The 15,242-nt window shown below is 42.1% G+C and overlaps 1 protein-coding gene across 2 annotated transcripts in view; it reads left to right on the forward strand.

The window, feature by feature from the left end:
- Window positions 1-15,242, forward strand: part of LOC139550949 (choline transporter-like protein 5-A) — a 115,639-nt gene that overhangs the window by 96,417 nt on the left and 3,980 nt on the right. For both annotated transcript variants that reach the window (XM_071362244.1, XM_071362245.1), the window contains exons 4-19: window positions 2,724-2,808; window positions 5,497-5,581; window positions 6,156-6,284; window positions 8,635-8,695; window positions 8,774-8,897; window positions 9,026-9,109; window positions 9,248-9,360; window positions 12,269-12,400; window positions 12,950-13,049; window positions 13,174-13,266; window positions 13,511-13,598; window positions 13,716-13,978; window positions 14,150-14,244; window positions 14,343-14,446; window positions 14,608-14,681; window positions 14,782-14,852. In XM_071362244.1, coding sequence (XP_071218345.1) covers window positions 2,724-2,808; window positions 5,497-5,581; window positions 6,156-6,284; window positions 8,635-8,695; window positions 8,774-8,897; window positions 9,026-9,109; window positions 9,248-9,360; window positions 12,269-12,400; window positions 12,950-13,049; window positions 13,174-13,266; window positions 13,511-13,598; window positions 13,716-13,978; window positions 14,150-14,244; window positions 14,343-14,446; window positions 14,608-14,681; window positions 14,782-14,852 — 1,701 coding nt within the window. The remainder of the gene's footprint in view (window positions 1-2,723; window positions 2,809-5,496; window positions 5,582-6,155; window positions 6,285-8,634; window positions 8,696-8,773; window positions 8,898-9,025; window positions 9,110-9,247; window positions 9,361-12,268; window positions 12,401-12,949; window positions 13,050-13,173; window positions 13,267-13,510; window positions 13,599-13,715; window positions 13,979-14,149; window positions 14,245-14,342; window positions 14,447-14,607; window positions 14,682-14,781; window positions 14,853-15,242) is intronic.

Consider the following 15,242-nt stretch of genomic DNA (forward strand, 5'->3'; position numbering starts at 1 on the left):
ACTGTGACATTGCCTTTGAGAACATAAGGCTTCAGTCAATTCAAACCTACATGGCAGTCCTTAGTAGCACACAATGGAAACAAACCTTTTGTCCTGTAGTCAAATGAAACCACAGAATGGCCTTGGCAACTTAGCACACAAATACCGTCCTCCAGTTTTCCGAATAAGACGAGTGAATGCAGGCATCAGTGTTTTGAACATCTATATTTGCTTCTGAAACATTGAGCTGAGGAGCTTCCCAATCCCAACCCTTCTTTGAGACAGATGATAGACATATTCCTGAAGGCAGCTTACTCAGAACTGGCCACCAGAGACTTATGACCTTTAACCGCCGACCGGGCCTTATTCCTTCCAATGTCATTATTGAACCGTGCCATCCAGACCCATTATAATGTTAGTTGTCCACTCTGCTGCAGCCCAGTTCTCTAGACTCAAGTTCATCCTTTTTCAATGTGCCACAGCCATTCCATCTCATATTTTAGTATGAGTTCTCCTCGGTAATGGCGTGTTGTAGCTCTTGTCTCATATTTTAGTGTGATCTCATCCTTTGAAGAGCAGAAGGGATGCAGGCAGTCATAACCAATAGAGCGTAGAGAGCTTGATATTGGAGCGATGATGAAGTCACTCTTTACTCTTCATCCCGCCTGCCAGATACAAATGACCTCATGCTATCAGGAGAGGAGAGCCCACCCTCACACACACACATACTACACGCACGCACACACACAAGACAGGCATTGCAAACACACATTTAGACAGTCATTGCAAACTCACTCAGTCATTGCAAACTCACTCACTCAGACAGTCATTGCAAACACCGTACACACATGTACAAAAAAAAGATGGATGCATGCGCACAAGCATGAGCATGTGCACACACACACACACATACACACACCTTACTACAATTTACTCCAATCCAACCCTCTCTACAACACAAAAACAAAATCCACAATGACTTCATCCTCTCAGACATGGTCACTCACCCCACTTCTTTCTCTCTCTCTTTCTCTCTTACACACACACACACACAAACACACACACACACACACACACACACACACACACACACACACACACACACACACACACACACACACACACACACACACACACACACACACACACACACACATACATACATACATACATACATACTTTCTCTCTCACTTTCTCACACTTTCTCTCTTTCGCATCATGTGTGGTTTGGGGGAAGCCTCTGGCTGTGCTGATTTAAAGTACTCTTGGACCATAATAAAAAGATTAGTCTGACACCATACAGTGTATAATTAATTCAGCATAATTACTGATTCTCTTTGATTTGTAGAGTAGTGGCAACTATACTATATACACTCACCGGCCAATTTATTAGGTACACCCATCTAGTACTGGGTCGGACCCCCATTTGCCTCCAGAACAGCCTGAATTCTTAAGTGCATTGTTTTTTAAAGATTTTTATAATATTTCTGTTCTTCTTGTTTTTAGCTGATAGGAGTGGAACCTGGTGTGGTCATCTGCTGCAATAGCCCATCCGTGACAAGGATTGACGAGTTGTGTGTTCCAAGATGCAGTTATTTTTTGTTTGTCGTACCATTCTCGGTAAACCCTAGACACCGTCATTGGTGAAAAACCCAGGAGCGCGGACGTTTCTGAGATACTGGATCCGGCACGCCTGGCACCGACGATCATACCGCGTTCAAAGTCACTTAGGTCACATTCAATTGAACAGTAACTGAATGCCTCAATGCCTGTCTGCTTTATATAGCATGCCACGGCCACGTGACTCACTGTCTGTAGGCGTGAACCATTTTCGTGAATGGGGTGGTGTACCTAATAAACTGTCCGGTGAGTGTATCTACAGGTCCAGGTCCCTACATTGCCAGACCACTCTCTATCTCTCTATCTGTCTGTCATCAGCATTCTCTAAGTAGTTCCGATACTGTACAGACGCATTACAGTTGGATTCTGATACCCCATTATGGATGGGTGACTGTGGAATACTACCTTAATGGGCAAGGAAAGAGCCAAGACACGGGTGAAAACATGAATACTGTACTTACTGCTCGGAGTGAGTTGTAAGCATCAGTTATGATGTGGCGACAATATAGACTGTGCAGTGAAGTACATTACCTGCCATTCATTTAATGCTAGCCAGGAATCAATGATTCCATTAGTCAGTCAGACTCTTAGAGAGAGGTAGTGGCTTTCATTCATGGAAAAAAGGTACTGCTATTGATCCAAACGAAAGGACACAGATAAACATGCCCGTACGCAAGCACACACACACACACATACACACATATGGTGTCTTAGAAAGGGAAATCCAGCTATCTCCTATCCTCTACGCTTTCTGAACAGTGCTGTAAACGATGCGGAAAATAAGCCTTAGAAGAGGGATTGTGCTTTTGGCGGACACTATCGACTCTTGTCAACACTCAGCTAGAGCAGTAGAGAGGCACTAGAATACACACACTGACCTTGTCTTTAAAACCCTGCCACAGGAGCTGAAGAACACATCAGGATTGTCCTACACACAAGAATCAGAGCAGTTAGATCCAGGGAATGGGAATACGATTTCAGTCTATCGTGCAAAGAGACTTTCCATCTGTTTGTCTTTTATTTTGGTAATGGAAAACAGAGATACAAGAGGGTGATTCATTCATTCACTGGTTTCTCTCTTTCTCTCTCTTTTTCTCTCTCCCTCCTACCTCCTCTCTCTCTAGCGTGGCTACACGGTGACCCCAGGAAGGTGATCTACCCTACAGACAGCTACGGACAGTTCTGTGGGCAGAAGGGCACCCCAAACGCGTGAGTAATTACTGTAGTGACTGATTAACCAGGTACAGTTGAAGTCTGAAGTTTACATACACCTTAGCCAAATATATTTGAACTCAGTTTTTCACAATTCCTGACATTTAATCCTAGTAAAAATTCCCTGTCTTAGGTCAGTTACGATCACCACTTTAAGAATGTGACATGTCAGAATAATAGTAGAGAGAATGATTTATTTCAGCTTTTATTTCTTTCATCACATTCCCAGTGGGTCAGAAGTTTACATACACTCAATTAGTATTTGGTAGCATTGCCTTTAAATTGTTTAACTTGGGTCAAATGTTTCAGGTAGCCTTCCACAAGCTTCCCATAATAATGTGGGTGAATTTTGGCCCATTCCTCCTGACAGAGCTGGTGTAACTGAGTCGGGGTTATAGGCCTCCTTGCTCGCACACGCTTTTTCAGTTCTGCCCACAAATTGTCTATGGGATTGAGGTCAGGGTTTTGTGATGGCCACTCCAATATCTTGACTTTGTTGTCCTTAAGCCATTTTGCCACAACTTTGGAAGTATGCTTGGGGTCATTGTCCATTTGGAAGACCCATTTGCGACCAAGCTTTAACTTCCTGACTGATGTCTTGAGATGTTGCTTCAATATATCCACATAATTTTCCTGCCTCATGTCATCTATTTTGTGAAGTGCACCAGTCCCTCCTGCAGCAAAGCACCCCCACAACATGATGCTGCCACCCCTGTGCTTCACGGTTGGGATGGTGTTCTTCGGCTTGCAAGCCTCCCCCTTTTTCCTCCAGACATAACGATGGTCATTATGGCCAAACAGTTATATTTTTGTTTCATCAGACTAGAGGACATTTCTCCAAAAAGTATGATCTTTGTCCCCATGTGCAGTTGCAAACCGTAGTGTGGCTTTTTTATGGCGGTTTAGGAGCTTCCTTGCTGAGCGGCCTTTCAGGTTATGTCGATATAGGACTCGTTTTACTGTGGATATAGATACTTTTGTACATGTTTCCTCCAGCCACTTCACAAGGTCCTTTGCTGTTGTTCTGGGATTGATTTGCACTTTTCGCACCAAAGTATGTTCATCTCTAGGAGACAGAACGCGTCTCTTTCCTGAGCGGTATGATGGCTGCGTGGTCCCATGGTGTTTATACTTGTGTACTATTCTTTGTACAGATGAAAGTGGTACCTTCAGGCATTTGGAAATTGCTCCCAAGGATGAACCTGACTTGTGGAGGTCTACAATGTTTTTTCTGAGGTCTTGGATGATTTCTTTTGATGTTCCCATGATGTCAAGCAAAGAGGCACAGAGTTTGAAGGTTGACCTTGAAATACATCTACAGGTACACCTCCAATTGACTCAAATTATGTCAATTAGCCAATCAGAAGCTTCTAAAGCCATGACATAATTTTCTGGAATTTTCCAGGCTGTTTAATGGCACAGTCAACTTAGTGTATGTACACTTCTGACCCACTGGAATTGTGATAAGGTGAGTTATAAGTGAAATAATCTGTCTGTAAACAATTGTTGGAAAAATTACTTGTGTCATGCACAAAGTAGATGTCCTAAACGACTTGCCAAAACTATAGTTTGTTAACAAGAAATTTGTGGAGTGGTTGAAAAATGAGTTTTAATGACTCCAACCTAAGTGTATGTAAACTTCCGACTTCAACTGTATATCTCGATATCTCTGAGTAATTAGGCTGTGTTTACACAGCCAGCCCGATTCTGATCTTTTGCCCAATTATTGGCAAAAGATCTGATCTGATTGGTTAAAAGAATAATTAGTGGGAAAAGATCAGAATTAGGCTGGCTATGTAAATGCAGCCATAGGGACATACCTATGAGCAATTTGAGGACATGATAATTCCCTTGTGCCCAGTTTGCTGCTATTAATGGGTGCATACCTGCCAATTAACACACCTTCCAGAAGTAGAATTTCCCCCCTACCACTGATACAGGGTTAAATAGGTTTTCAGCCCCTTGAATTCAATGTAGGATAGTCTGATCCTAGATCTGTTGTTAATGTTAACTTCAATCTAGCCCTAGCGAGGCCACCTGGGCCATTGGCTGGTTCTTTATCTTAGCCCTGCATGCTTCAGTGTTGTTATATTGACCATTACAATTGAAAGGCAGCTCACCCCCACACACACAGTTCCCATTGTCAACAGAATCCAACCCATTGAATCAAAAGTCTTGGTACTGGATCCCCACACTAAACAGCTCGGTGTTGAATTCCCCTCATAAACCTCAAGTGTGATTGACAGGCGGTAACCTTGGCAATGATTAAAGTAGTTCTTTAGTGGCGGCTGCGGAGCGGTGATAAGGCTGTTTGTGGAGCCGGGCTGTGAGATAGGGAGTAGTGTGTTTACTCCCAGCTAGCTAGGGCCCTCAGATCTCATCCGCTCATAATTAGCACTGTGTTGTTCTCCCAGGCTTAAAGGATTACGATGGAGTTTAGTCTGGAACACGTGTCAGGGAGAGACTACACCATTCTCTCAACCATTATACTGAAATACTGGAGAATATCATCCTGAAATTCACCAGAAATGCATTGAGATATTAAGAACAGAAGGGAAGAGATAGTTGTCCATTTTAACATCATTGTATGTGAGGGCTTTTCTTTGAATGTGTGCTCTGTACTCTGCAGCCACCTAGTGCTAATACTCTATCAGCACTGTGTCCATGTTTCTTTTTTCTCTATAGAAAAAAATCCATACTGTTCTACTTCAATATCCTGAAATGTGCCAACCCTGCTGTCCTCATCAACCTCCAGTGTCCCACCACTCAGGTATTCACATATTGGTCAATAACAATATTGACTGACTCATAGAGTACATAGGTACAGTTATTGTTAAAGGCGCAGTGCAGTCAAAATATTTGTTTTATATCATATTGTACAACAGCTGATGAAACTAACACTGTAAAAAACAAAAACAAAACATCAGTGTTATTTCCTGATAGTTGCTGGTTGAAAATACAATCTACACAGGACCTTCTAATCAGCAGGTTTGCATGGGTGGGAGTTCCGGCTTTCCATGTTGACCTCACCATGAAGTGAATTGGTTAATAGACCAATAACAGAGAGAGTTCCAAACCTCTCTGCCAATAACAGCTAGTTTTCAGTTTTCCCTTCCCCACTCAGACCACTCCCAGACAGTCCGGGGAAAATTCTAGCTTGAGAAATAGTTTTTTGCTAAAAAAGCAATTTTTGTCAATTTTTTATGAAATCTGTTACAGTAAGGTACTTAATTGTTGCTCCAAATTTATTCGATATTGATATAAAAACAGTTGCATTGGGCCTTTAAAAAAGGGTGTCATATCATCTTACTGAGTATTCATTAGTGTGTTCAATACTTCCTCAGATGTGTGTTTCCAAGTGCCCGGACAGATTTGCAACCTACACAGATATGCAGTTGCAATACCAAATCACTGCAGCCCCCTGGGAATATTACAGGCTGTTCTGCAAACCAGGATTCAACAACCCAACAAAGGTATGCATGTAGGCGTAGTACTGTTTGGAAGTGTATACTGATGTGAATTGCTTTCATCGTGTGTAACAACGACTAGTTGTCTAAAGCAGGAGCAACCTAAATAAACAAAATTAAAAGAAAAAGAAACTACACTATGAAACAAAGATAAATTATATAAAGAATGATAGTAAAAAGCTTTGTGGCACCTTAAATGAAATTTTGGGAAAATAAGCCAACTCGACTCCATCATTTATTAAATCAGATGGCTCATTCATCACAAAGCCCACTGATATTGCAAACTACTTTAATGACTTTTTCATTGGCAAGATAAGCAAACTTAGGGATGACATGCCAGCAACAAACCCTGACACTACACATCCAAGTATTATCGAACGAAATTATGAAAGACAAGAATTGTACTTTTGAATTCTATAAAGTCAGTGTGGAAGAGGTGAGAAAATTATTGTTGTCTATCAACAATGACAAGCCACCAGGGCCTGACAATCTAGATGGAAAATTACTGAGGATAATAGCAGATGATATTGCCACATCTTCAATTTAAGCCTACTAGAGAGCGTGTGCCCTCAGGCCTGGAGGGAAGCTAAAGTCATTCCGCTACCCAAGAATATTAAAGCTGGCTCAAATAGCCGACCAATCAGCCTGTTACCCACCCTTAGTAAACGTCTAGAAAGATTTGTGTTTGACCAGATACAATGCTATTTTACAGTAAACAAATTGACAACAGAATATCAGCATGCTTATAGGGAAGGACACTCAACAAGCACAGCACTTACTCAAATGACTGATGATTGGCTGAGAGAAATTGATGATAAAATTATTGTGGGGGCTGTCTTGTTAGACTTCAGTGCAGCTTTTGACATTATTGATCGTAGTCTGCTGCTGGAAAAACGTTTGTGTTATGGCTTTACACCCCCTGCTATAATGTGGATAAAGATTTACTTGTCTAACAGAACACAGAGGGTGTTCTTTAATGGAAGCCTATCAAATATAATCCAGTTAGAATCAGGAATTCCCCAGGGTAGCTGTTAAGGCCCCTTGCTTTTTTCAATTTTTACTAACGACATGCCACTGACTTTGAGTAAAGCCAGAGTTTCTATGTATGCGGATGACTCAACACTATACACGTCAGCGACTGAAATTACATCAACACTCAACAAAGAGCTGCAGTTAGTTTCAGAGTGGGTGGCAAGGAATAAGTTAGCCCTAAATATTTATAAAACCTAAAGCATTGTGTTTGGAACAAAACCCTGACCCTCAACTAAATCTTGTAATAAATCATGTGGAAATTAGGCAAATTGAGAAGACTAAACTGGTTGGAGTAACCCCAGATTGTAAACTGTCATTTTCAAAACATATTGATGCAGTAGTAGCTAAGATGGGGAGAAGTTTGTCTATAATAAAGCGATGCTCTGCCTTCTTAACAACATTATCAACAAGGCAGGTCCTACAGGCCCTAGTTTTGTCACACCTTAACTATTGTTCAGTCGTGTGGTCAGGTGCCATAAAAAAGGACTTTGGAAAATTGCAATTGGCTCAGAACAGGGCAGCACGGCTGGCCCTTGGATGTACACAGAGAGTTGATATTAATAATATGCATGTCAATCTCTCCTGGCTGAAAGTGGAGGAGAGATTGACTTCATCACTACTTTTATTTATGAGAGGTCCACATGTTGAATGCACCGAGCTGTCTGTCTAAACTACTGGCACACAGCTCGGACACCCATGCATACCCCACAAGACATGCCACAAGAGGTTTCTTCACAGTCCCCAAGTCCAGAACAGACTATGGGAGGCACACAGTACTACATAGAGCCATGACTACATGGAACTCTATTCCACATCAAGTAACTGATGCAAGCAGTAAAATTGTATTTAAAAAACAGATAAAAAAACACAAACATTGGCACAGACACATGCATACACAAGCACGCACGCACGCACGCACACACACACACACACACACACACACACACACACACACACATATACGATAACATACGCACTATACATACACATGGATTTAGTACTGTAGATATGTGGTAGTGGTGTAGTAGAGGCCTGAGGGCACACAGTGTGTTGTGAAATCTGTGAATTTATTGTAATGTTTTAAAATTGTATAAACTGCCTTAATTTTGCTGGACCCCAGGAAGAGTAGCTACTGCTTTGGCAGGAACTAATGGGGATCCATAATAAATACAAATACCTCACACCCAGGCTACTGAAATGTGCTGCGTTGTGTTAAAGATTATGAATTAAAGACAGAGTTTTAACACTTTTGTAATTTTCTGTTCACAGAGCGTAACGACAATTAGTATGACATGACTGACATTCCTCCTCTTCTTGCTTTAAGCCTGTTGCACAAGTGTTACGAGACGAGGACTGTCCATCAATGATTGTGCCTAGCAGACCGTGTAAGTACAGCAAAAAAATGACAGCGACTGGCGGGCAATAAGGAAGAAGTTATGATACTGAATGATCTCGTCTACTAGTCCTACAGCGTTGTTTTCCTGACTTCATCACTCTGAACGGAACCCTGACGGTGGCCAAAAGAACCCACTTCAAAGATGCCCTGGACAAAGCCCGCAGTGTGACTGAACTAAGAGACGCCGCCAAGTGAGTTACAAAGACACCCACACATGCATGTGGATGTGCGTATACATGCATGCGGCCACATACAGTACACACACACACAAACATTTCTGTAATTATGGCAGTTTTATAATGGGTATTGTCTCCTGCAGTGGCATCACAGGTCTAGTGGATGCTAAGGAGGTTGGGATGAAGATTGTGGAGGACTACGCCGCCTCATGGAACTGGATCTTAATGTAAGAACTCTTACTGGCAGAAATACACTGGGTTGAGTTCTTATAACGGACAATGAATTGTACTGTACGGTACTTTATTGTACTTTTACGGTACTGTAAAATACTATATTTAGAGTGTGTACTGTGTGTTATTTCCAGAGGTCTGGTGATAGCACTGGTGGTCAGTCTGATCTTCATCCTGCTGCTACGTTTCACTGCCGGACTCCTCCTCTGGTTCACCATCATCGCCGTCATACTGGTGATCGCTTACGGTCGGTCTGTGTGTGTGTGTGTGTGTGTGTCAAAGTTATTAGAGTTTTGTGTTTTTAATATTTGTTTTTATTTCTATTAATTTTAAGACTTTTATTTGAAATTCAGTTTAGTTTCAGTTTGTTTTCTGATCCACTTTACTAGTTTTTATTTAGTTGATGTTTTTTAAAAACATATATATTTAGTTTTTATATTATTTAGTTGAAGTTTTAGTGTGTTTTGGGGTTGTCAGTTCTTGCCAGTGTGGGACAGTAATGCGTAAAGTGATGAAGGTGATGAGTCAGGTCATAGATTAGGTTAGGTTTAAAGGTAGACTCAGCGAGATGACATAGATGCACAAAGTAAACCGTAGTAGTGGGTCAATTTCCACAACAACCAGGAGCGGTGAAGCCCGAGGTTAAACTTCTCCGCTGTTTTGGCCCCATAGCTACCACGTTGTAGCAGCGTGAAGCGTACCCGTGCACATGCGCAGATACTCTGTATGACTGTCTGTGTGAGAGCAAGGTTTTGCATCATGCTCATCTCAATGGCCACGTTCGAACTGATCAATTTTATCAAGTCGGTTACCGTCGTTGTTCACCACCTTTCAATGTGTGTTACATTCTGGGGATAAAAATGGTCCGACTTGCACCCACATGTCAGGTGCATGAACTTTACAAAAATCATGTGATCAAAAGTCATGAAGTTTTGACCGGAGTCAACCGCAAGTTTCTGCAATTGAAGGCTCTATTGTCAACCAATCATCAGGGGGGTTTTATTTCACCCACGCGAACGTGACCAAAGGCGTGACTGAAAAACAAACCAAATTTCCACAATTTATGTTCACAGTGGATATATACAAATGAATTTGATATTTGAGGCTCTGTCTCACTAAGTGATTGTACAGTCGTGGCCAAAAGTTTTGAGAATGACACAAATATGAATTTTCACAAAGTCTGCTGCCTCAGTTTGTATGATGGCAATTTGCATATACTCCAGAATGTTATGAAGAGTGATCAGATGAATTGCAATTAATTGCAAAGTCCCTCTTTGCCATGCAAATGAACTGAATCCCAACAAAAATATGTCCACTGCATTTCAGCCCTGCCACAAAAGAACCAGCTGACATCATGTCAGTGATTCTCTTGTTAACACAGGTGTGAGTGTTGACGAGGACAAGGCTGGAGATCACTCTGTCATGCTGATTGAGTTCGAATAACAGACTGGAAGCTTCAAAAGGAGGGTGGTGCATGGAATCATTGTTCTTCCTCTGTCAAACATGGTTACCTGCAAGGAAACACATGCCGTCATCATTGCTTTGCACAAAAAGGGCTTCACAGGCAAGGATATTGCTGCCAGTAAGATTGCACCTAAATCAACCATTTATCGGATCATCAAGAACTTCAAGGAGAGTGGTTCAATTGTTGTGAAGAAGGCTTCAGGGCGCCCAAGAAAGTCCAGCAAGCGCCAGGACCGTCTCCTAAAGTTGATTCAGCTGCGGGATCGGGGCACCACCTTGCTCAAGAATGGCAGCAGGCAGGTGTGAGTGCATCTGCACGCACAGTGAGGCAAAGACTTTTGGAGGATGGCCTGGTGTCAAGAAGGGAACGCAAAGAAGCCACTTCTCTCCAGGAAAAACATCAGGGACAGACTGATATTCTGCAAAAAGTACAGGGATTGGACTGCTGAGGACTGGAGTAAAGTCATTTTCTCTGATGAATCCCCTTTCCGATTGTTTGGGGCATCCGGAAAAAAGCTTGTCCGGAGAAGACAAGGTGAGCGCTACCATCAGTCCTGTGTCATGCCAACAGTAAAGCATCCTGAGACCATTCATGTGTGGGGTTGCTTCTCAGCCAAGGGAGTGGGCTCACTCACAATTTTGCCTAAGAACACAGCCATGAATAAAGAATGGTACCAACACATCCTCCGAAGAGCAACATCTCCCAACCATCCAGGAACAGTTTGGTGACGAACAATGCCTTTTCCAGCATGATGGAGCACCTTGCCATGAGGCAAAAGTGATAACTAAGTGGCTCGGGGAACAAAACATTGATATTTTGGGTCCGTGGCCAGGAAACTCCCCAGACCTTAATCCCATTGAGACTTGTGGTCAATCCTCAAGAGGCGGGTGGACAAACAAAAACCCACAAATTCTGACAAACTCCAAGCATTGATTATGCAAGAATGGGCTGCCATCAGTCAGAATGTGGCCCAGAAGTTAATTGACAGCATGCCAGGTCGGATTGCAGAGGTCTTGAAAAAGAAGGGTCAACACTGCAAATATTGACTCTGCATCAACTTCATGTAATTGTCAATAAAAGCCTTTGACACTTATGAAATGCTTGTAATTATACTTCAGTATTCCATAGTAACATCTGACAAAAATATCTAAAGACACTGAAGCAGCAAACTTTGTGGAAATGTATATTTGTGTCATTCTCAAAACGTTTGGTCACAACTGTACAATGTACACACATAATATTATATTATGATTTCAGTTTGTGAGTGTGTGATATGGCGGTTGGAGTCATGTTTATTTCGACATTACACAGAAAATCTTTTAGAAACAATGGCAACACTGCCATGTTGATCTGAGCCTTTCTGTTGAAAAAACACATCAATATTAGACTTTCAGCTGTCGCAGATGCACCTCCCCCGACTTCACTCCAATTTTGTCTACAGTTGTTTGCTTTAGCCTTACCACTCAAACGCGGCCAATATCTGCGGTGCTGCTGTGGCAACGGGTGTGTTCATTATTTATTTTATTTACAAAATGTTTTTTCATGATTAGTTTTCATTTTAGTTTTAGTTTACTATAATAAAGTGTGTGTGTAACTGTACATATGTGTGTGCGTGCATGGCCGTGTACCAGTGTGTGTCAGTGTGTTTCTGTTTTCACCTCTCTAACCTCTGCTTCCTGTGCCTCTGTAGGGATATGGCACTGTTACCTGGAGTTCTCCCTTTTGAGGCAGCAGCCCGGGGCAGATGTGACCATCGTAGACATCGGCTTCCAGACAGACGTCACGGTTTACCTGCATCTCAGTCAAACATGGCTCATCTTCTGTATGTCATCACCTCACTCATGACAATCTCTCTCTCTCAGCTTTGTCTTAGGGATAAGCCTCTTTCAAACCATTTAGCCTGAATACCAGTTCCTGTAAAAGTTGAAAATTAGTAAATAGATGTTCTGTAAATACACAGTCTGTCATTTAGTTAATACATTACATTTGGAGAGGATAATTTGGGTTCGGCTTGATGTTACTATGGATTGATGTTACTATGGTTTGATGTTACTATGGTGTGATGTTACTATGGATTGATGTTACTATGGATTGATGTTACTATGATTTGATGTTACTATGGATTGATGTTACTATGGTTTGATGTTACTATGATTTGATGTTACTATGGATTGATGTTACTATGGATTGATGTTACTATGGTTTGACGTTACTATGGTGTGATGTTACTATGGATTGATGTTACTATGATTTGATGTTACTATGGATTGATGTTACTATGGGTTGATGTTACTATGGGTTGATGTTGCTATGGTTTGGCTCAGACTCTCTCTAACCTTCTGCTGTGTTTTCCCCCCTCTCTCTCTGTTAGTGATAGCTCTGTGTACCATAGAGGCCTCCATCTTGATCATTCTGATCTTTCTGAGGAAGAGAGTACGGATCGCTATCGCTCTACTGAGGGAGGGAAGCAAGTAAGTCGACTAATAGTAACAGTTTCTCTCGCAGTAACTGTTTGTGTTCTCTCGCCGTCTTTCTTCATGACTGTTGTTTGAGAAGAGTTTATTTTCAATGTTCTTCTTGTGCCTCTGTCTCTAGGGCTGTTAGCTACATCATGTCAACACTTTTCTACCCAATCATCACCTTCCTGCTGCTGGCCATCTGCATCTCCTACTTTTCCGTCACCTCTGTGTATCCTCTTACTGGTGTGGTGTTTCTCCACTAGAGGGCGCTGTTGGTTTATTTCTTTGTTCATCGTGCTGTTCATGATTCCGACCTAAGTCCCAGATTCTATAAGGTATATTGTATTGAATGACTTATGGAATACAGAATACAGAAACAGCACCAAACAGAGATTGATCTAAGAAAGTACTGTTTTGTTGTGTATTGTTGTACAACAGCAACATGTTTGGTGCTTAATCAGCGTTACACACAGATTCCTGGCCTCCTCTGGAGATGCCATCTATAAAGTAATGGCTGCTGAGCCCAACTGCATGTACGCAAACAAGACATGCGATCCTGAGGTAAGTCCCCTTTTTCTAAACTCATTCTAAGTATCCTGCAGACATACACAGAAACTCTGGTGTGGAGTACTCCCGATTTGTATAAATAGTAATTTATTATCACAATTTCCATCCCAGACTTTCAACAAGACCAACGTGTCCAAGACGTGTCCGGGCGCCCAGTGTACATTTGCGTTCTACGGCGGGGAGACGCCCTACCACCGCTACCTCTTCATCCTCCAGCTGTCCAACCTGCTCATCTTCCTGTGGCTGGTCAACTTTATCATCGCCCTGGGCCAGTGTACCCTGGCTGGGGCCTTCGCCTCCTACTACTGGGCCCGGAGGAAGCCCCAGGACATCCCCACCTGCCCCCTGTTTTCTTCATTTAGCAGGGCCATACGGTAAGGAGCCTTACGTACCATTCTGCCAGTACGGAAGATTAGCAATCTAACTGGAAGTGTTCATTTCACTATGGCTCAGGGATTGTTTGAGACAGGTTTTTAGGTGTTTGGGAGGTTCTGATTTTTTTTCATGATAGACTAACTAAAGATGTGTGTGTGGCTGGGTTACAGGTATCACACTGGCTCGCTGGCATTTGGTGCTCTGATTCTGGCCCTGGTTCAGATGGCTCGAATTATCCTGGAGTATCTAGATTCAAAACTCAAAGGTGAGTTCGGCTTTAGTAAAGCACAGTCGTACATCATCTAGTCGTGGATGTGACTCTGTGGAGTAACTCATCACTAATGGTCGGTGGTCTGTGTTCAGGTGCCAGGAACGTGGCAGCACGCTTCCTGCTCTGCTGCCTCAAATGCTGTTTCTGGTGTCTAGAGCGCTTCATCAAATTCATGAACAGAAATGCTTACATTATGGTGAGTAGTGTGATGTGTGTCTATATGTATTGATATTATTACATGGCTTTGATCTGTGTTAATCGCTGCTTATGTAGCAACTGAATCAAGGGTAGATTAGCTACTGTGTTATAGCTATGCTATAACTCAATATGGTCCCATGGTCTGTGTGTTCCCTCTAGATTGCGATATATGGGAAGTGCTTCTGCACGTCAGCTCGAGATGCCTTCTGCCTATTGATGAGAAACGTAGTAAGGTAAGGCCCTCTGAAGCCAGGGGTTGGATTATTAGGCTACCCAGTGTTGGCTGGCACTTCACTGGGGTAACCTTACTGGGTTCACCCCTCTTTCCTGCAGGGTGGCGGTGCTGGACAGAGTGACAGACTTCCTACTGTTCCTGGGGAAAGTGCTAATAGCAGGGAGTGTAGGTAAGTCATTGCAAAAAAACATATATTTTTTCTTGTGACTACTTAATAACCCTTTTAGATAAGTTGATATTTTATTTGACTGCAATCAGTCAAAAGTCGCGATTTAAAGTCTAAATAAAAGATGAAGTATATCTGTGGGCTTTTCAACAAGTTCTCACAGTTTCATGTCAGAATTGGATGTTCATCCATGTTTCTCAAACGTCGAATTTCAAAGTTGTTCCAAACGTTGAATTTCAAGTGTTAAAGGTTAAGTTTAGGCATTAACTCCAAATTCTTAAGGTTAGTCATTAACTCTGAATGATTAAGTTAATAGTTATCGCTGGATTCAAACTTACAACCTTTGGAATCAAAGGCAGAAGCTTACCGAAACCTACTTTAAGGTAACAGCGC

This window comes from Salvelinus alpinus, chromosome 23, assembly GCF_045679555.1.
Source record: "Salvelinus alpinus chromosome 23, SLU_Salpinus.1, whole genome shotgun sequence".
In the NCBI taxonomy this organism is placed as follows: Eukaryota; Metazoa; Chordata; class Actinopteri; order Salmoniformes; family Salmonidae; genus Salvelinus; species Salvelinus alpinus.